The 6,085-nt window shown below is 38.9% G+C and overlaps 1 protein-coding gene across 1 annotated transcript; it reads left to right on the top strand.

Moving 5' to 3' along the window:
* The first annotated feature begins 3,435 nt into the window (after positions 1-3,435).
* LOC146474800 (uncharacterized) lies at positions 3,436-4,470 on the top strand. Its single transcript, XM_085116535.1, has one exon. The coding sequence runs from the start codon at positions 3,556-3,558 to the stop codon at positions 4,318-4,320; it is 765 nt and encodes a 254-aa protein (XP_084972661.1). The 5' UTR covers positions 3,436-3,555; the 3' UTR covers positions 4,321-4,470.
* The last annotated feature ends 1,615 nt before the right edge of the window (positions 4,471-6,085 follow it).

Genomic DNA, 6,085 nt, shown 5'->3' with positions numbered 1-6,085 from the left:
ACCAAAATATACTTGGTATTATATTCAAACTCTATCGGTTTTCTGCACCACGAAGAGGGTAAATACTGTTTTTTTATTCTTTTTGGTTTTTATTACTTCACGTAACTGAGTTTTAGGAATATCTAAATTAACGTTCAGTTCAGTTTTATCAACCACAGATATAGAACAAAATAGTTACGAGTTAACCTTGAAAATAACAACAGAGTAAATGAAAGAAAAGAATGTTCTTAGGTTTCGTTATTTGGACTTATTTAGATAGGTTAGGAAGAAACTACAGCTGATGATGACAAGAGTCAAACAAAACTTACTTTTAAAATATAAATTAGATTGTGGCTGTTAAAGGAAGACTCCTCAGGACTTCTTCTTTATTTATTTAGGGTTTTTTTAATCACTGAATTCAGAGGCGATGGTGAAACAATATCATGGATGTCAGATAGAAACAAGCCATTGATCACCACATTAAATTGCATTTCCCCTAGCGCGGATGGTGTGTCCTTTTCCCCAAAGCCGTTCAGGGTGACTTGACTCCGAACCGGTAGAGTACTCAATGTTAAACCGAAGTACTAGAACTGAACTGGTTGCAAATACTGAGTAACAATTTCTGGCCGAGGGATACAACGCAAAAATAGTCTTGCTGTACAAAGGACTTAAGCTGGTATGTTAAAGGTAAGGGTTTGAAGTGACTGAGTGGGGAGACATTTCCTGTGATTAAGCCGCGTACGCATGATCGAAAAAAAGCGCTCTGCTGCCGCGTTTAAAACAGAGAAAATCTTAATGAAAACCAATTAAGAATAACTAAAGGTGGTGTATACAGCAACTGATCAAATCCCGTGATCAATTTGGACCGACTTGGTCTATTTTGTTTATTGGCACAACTTCTTGATCCTGAGAGATTTCTTCCGTTTACCTGTCTACTAAGTGCCATGACTGAATAAGCCATAAAAATGAACATGAGTAAAGAGTAAACGTGGTTCGCAGAAAATATGTGAAAATATGGTTTGCCGGCGAACCATATTTCATAGTACTTTAAATCTTGCTTTTCGTTTACTTCCTTTGTTAGATACTTTCATATAAAAGATCATTGCAGTGATCAGTATGTGAAATATGGCTGATTCACTAGGTACGAGCATTCCCGGCAGTTGCCGTCTGTTCATTTTGAGTAAAGAGACCAGGCAGAATCCTCAAATTTTAGCTCTCAAGTCTCTTGCCAAAGGTATGTAGTAGGTAAAAATATAAAAACAACAACGATTTCCTCTAAGATAACAATAAAAGCAAGTGCGGATTTAAAGGCCCTAGAGAGATCAATCTTTCAGGATAGGCTTGGAATAAAGCGGATATACGGCGTTCTAATCTGTCCTTCTTGTCATGAGCGTGAGAACGTATTATAAAATGTCACTGCGAATGTGTCAAGGGAAACTTACGGATTTGGTGATTATGACCGGCATGGAAACGACAGAAAGGCAATAAAAAACTGCGTTAAAACTCGTGTAGAACTGACGATATGCCTCGCTTGATCACAACCCTGACGTTTTCCGGCTTGTGGTAAGCCTCCCGGCAGGCATATCACAGCTTACGAATCTGACTAAGATCTCTGGTTTCATAAATTACATGGGTCTTTAACACTTGAAATTACATTGGATAAAATGTGCAGTGCACAATGATACATGTACCGTGCAGCAAGAAAATGTCGCGGGTTCTAATTTTTGCGGATTTTGCGGATTGATCTCGATCTGCAAACTTAGCTTCCGCGGAAAAAAACCCCGCAAAATAAATCGCCGCAAAAATTAACTGGCTCCCTTCAGTCAAATTAACAAACCTGTGCCACTAGGGCGATATAAAAAAGGTATGTAAAGTCGCACAAGAGCCTAAGTGGCCCACACGGCCGGAGCTTAGCCCGGTTTCTGTAGCATGAAGCAACTAGGAGCCGTTGCTACTCCCCCCTGGATGGGATGCTAGTCCATCGCAGGGTTACCCCCAGCAGTATGTCGCCGGTACCCATTTATACACCTGGGTGAAGACAGACAATGTGGAGCAAAGTTTCTTGTCTAAGGAAACAACGCAGCAATGAAGAGACCCACCTGGCCTCGAACCAACGACCCTCAGGTCCTCCGACCGTCCGATCGAAAGTCCGACGCGCTAACCGCTACACCACCGCGCCTGCACTCTAGGGCGGTATACATGGGACTTAAACAAGAACATTAACATGATTTTCCATTGGAAAAAGCAACTAGAGCTCAGATACATACGGTAGTCTGTATCCAGTCTGTATTATTAAACCATATTAATGAAGTTGTTTTTCCTGAGTCCCTTTGCGCGGTAAGGGGCAGTGATATGTCTCTAATATCATGATGTAAGTAGAGTGAACTGTGACTCAACATACCGAACAATCTGAAAAGTTGAAAATATTTAGGTTTCTTCCACTTAAATGTCCTACTGCCTGAACAGATAATCGCAAAAATTAGTTCCCAGCAGAAATTTCAGTCATCTCGGAACCGAAACTTCCCGCGCTCAGCCACAAAAAATCGCCAATCCGCAAAATGAAACTCCCGCAAATTCTTCATGCTACACGGTAGCTAGTTTCCATTCCACCCTCGCGTCTATTTCATAGCCTATCCCAGCTAGTAAATACATATCGTATTTACCACCAAGTATCCTTGATCCTAGATCTGTAAAGTTCCTTCTTTCTTTCTTTCCTCCTCAAGTAAAGCGGCGATAACGAGAAACAACAAGAAAACTTTTGAGGCAAGGATAAAGTGGAAAGGAAACACTCTGTTTGTTATTTTCGTGTCAGTATGGCTTTGGTGTTCATTTTTCGGTGTGTTTGTATCCTTACTAACTCGTGATGATTATGAGAGGCGGGCCTTGGTCTCAATTCTACTCGTCGGCCACATACTTCAGTTAGTTCTTACAACTGTTCCAAAAAAAAAAATCGTTCAATTTTGGCACATAGCTAAGTTTTAGCACCAATCTTATTCACGTAAAATTTAAAATCGAAAGTTAAAATCGAGCGTGCTTCGCTGCTTATGCAATGTTTAAAAATGCAAACCAGTCATTCTAAATAATAATTTTGGTCTGATTTTCTTGTCAGTTTTTTCCTGTGTTATTTCATTCATCTTTTTTTTTCTTTTCTTTCTTTTTTTGGCCAAGACGATCTCTTTAAACAGAGCCCATTTGCTTACTGAATTTACAAAGGTTCGACTCGTTTTATGGTAGTGTGCCCTTGTAAATCGTAGTATACACAAACTTTTGCAACAGCATTAAAATTTGCGGGGATTACGCGACTCGAGATAACTTAGTGAACCTTTGTTTTAATAACACTGATATGGAAAAATAGTTATCGATAAAAAAAACTACAAATATGTAGGGATATGTTGGCCAATGGCAGTACAGAATGGGTTAATGAATAACGCGGAAGACGTAATTCCGTGACAGAGGCCATCCGAATTCCTAGCACGCGATATTTTGCCTTCTCTATCTTGTTTATCTTGTACCCGTGATCCGATTCTAGAAGAGCGATTGTTGTCTGAAATTGAACGGTTTCATTCCCACCCACACATGGATGAGCGCCTGGAGTTTCTCAGAATGGAAAACAAAAAGCTGCGAGGAAGGCACAATGAACTGGAGTCGAATCTTACCGAGGAGAAAGAAATGGTCAAGTATCTACATGGCGTGATCAAGAATTACCAACAGCTGCTGAAAACACCCGACTCGACACGACATCTTAAGGCTTCGTCGCTTAAGAAAACCAGTCGTTCTGTAAGCGCTAGACGCCTGGCTGGTGAAAGCGATGCTGAGAAATGTTTCGTTAAGAAGCTCGTTGAAATGAGCGGTGATCGTTCAAGCAGCAATGATGGCCGCGCAGGAAAAGATTCGCAGATATCTGCGCTCACCGGGAAGAATGATAAGCATACCGCACTAAGATACGCATCAAACTGTGAAAATGCGGACAGAATCAATACCGACTGGAAAAATCGATTAGATGACAGTTTAGCGTCAAGAAAAGACAGTGAAGTTGACATGCAAGCAGAACTTACTTCAGATACACACAAGAAGTTTCTCGACATGAAGGACAGTGACAGCGGTCGAGGAAGTTTAGATGTCTCTTCAGTTTCAGACGCGGAAAAGGTTGCTGAGACACTATCAAAACACCCGAGAGAAAATGTTTTAAATGAGATGGCTCAAATGTTAGATTCTATGATGGCCAAGGCAATCATTTATGAGGACGGTTTGAAACAGAAAGACAAGCATTTGAAAAGAATGGAACGAAGGTATGAATACTTAGCAAGCTTAGCTCTCGGTGAAGAATCTGAATGGTTGTGAGCACATATCATAACTTGGATATCCATAATGATCGTGACTGTCTGTCCGTCAAATTCAAGGATTTCATTTTAGCGTGTTTATATTCAACATTCGTAATTCTTTCAGTCATAACAATCGATTAGTTTTCGTTCTTAAAAGCAAGCGAGAAACTCTTTTAAAAAACTTTTCTGTGATAACGCTTTGCGATAACCGAAAAAATATCATTGAGGTGTCCTTCACAGACGTCACACGCTGTACAATATTAGTGGTATTTATACAGCTCACTGAACTCAAATAAAATGAACTATTACTGCAAGTTCTTTGAATGTTATAGTTCACTGCTCCTGTTGTTGTTTTCATTTGAAGTGTGGTAACCGTTGAACACCGGAAATGTTGTTTGATATCAAACAACACGTAGCAGTTGACATGACAAATACAAGCTAATGAAGTCTGCTAGCGAAAAATGTCGAAATGCACGAGTCAGGAACGAAACAACCAGGAAAGAGATCAACGAAAAGGGAATTTTGTTGATAGAAGTAAAACTTTTTCCTTTATTTCTCCAGTTGCTTACGCGGATAGTATTAAACTTAAATTGTTTTTAATTTGAAGGTTTTATGTCTCGCAAATGTTGGGGTTATCAATCATCTACCTCTGAATATTGGCTTATTTTGTTTGATAAGTTTTTACCAGTGTTATTAAGGGATTCTGGTCAAAAAAATAAAAAAACTTAATTTGTTTCGAAAATGTTTTGATGGCCTCTTTAGCTGAGCAAATCTGTCTAGTTTAAAGTGTCGATGTCAGTTTTTCCACTTCCAGTTTGCAAGTCAGTAAAAATGAGGTTTCCCTAGCCTTGGTTTTTTGTTGTTTTTCCGTTTCCATGGCAACGGTTTTAAATTTTTGCGTTATTCTTGTAATCAATGCGTCATAACTTGTTAAAACACATTCCTACAGTCTGGTGTGATATGTCCAGAATTTCACGCTAATGAGACGCGTGAACAGTTTGAGAGACATCATAAGGTGTCCCCTAACCAAAATTGTCGCTAAAACACAAATAATTCTGTCAAACATGAAGTCATATGAAGATGACAAAAAGGTATGTCTTCATGAAGTACCCAATTTCAGGGTTCAGTGTACATTTCTGGACATAAGTGAGGTAAACATGTATGAGTTAAGGTACTAGCTAATCCTGATAGAGCTGGTCTGAAATGCATGCGTAAAAATAAAAAAAGAAATGAAGAATCAAACGAATACTTGATAAACCAACCCACAAAATCTTGGATGTGCCACTATTCAAAGAGGTGGCTACCACTAGGGGAATATGATCGAGAGGGTGGCGTTTGTTCGAGTGTACACGGATGAAAATAAAATAAAGTAAAATACCTTTAACGTGCAACCAATATTCATCTTGCGATAAGTAGAATCGAAAGGACATCTATTTCTGCAATATTTAACTTTGTTGCGCATGGAGGTGATACGCAAAGCAAACAATATTAATCGCAACCAGTACATCACAACATCTGTGGCCCGACTGAAGTTGCACGAAAATGCTGCTGTTATTAGTAATTGGCATTTGGGCTGTAAATAATATGCTTTTGGTATAGAAAAGTAAACAAGATAGACAAGGTGCAAGTTCAATATACATTTACTGAAGCTGTGATTTATAATGATAAGGGTTTTTGGTATTTATTTATTATGTTTTATTTATTTTTGTGTCAATCGCCTTACCTGTTTAGTTACTTCTCTAAAAGCGTAAGTAACAACAACGAAAACAAAAAAACTACGTGAA

This window comes from Pavona decussata, unplaced genomic scaffold (genome assembly GCF_977016875.1).
Source record: "Pavona decussata unplaced genomic scaffold, jaPavDecu1.1 SCAFFOLD_87, whole genome shotgun sequence".
NCBI classification, from domain to species: domain Eukaryota; kingdom Metazoa; phylum Cnidaria; class Anthozoa; order Scleractinia; family Agariciidae; genus Pavona; species Pavona decussata.
Note: the sequence above shows the minus strand (reverse complement) of the source record. Positions and strands in the feature narration are given on the sequence as shown.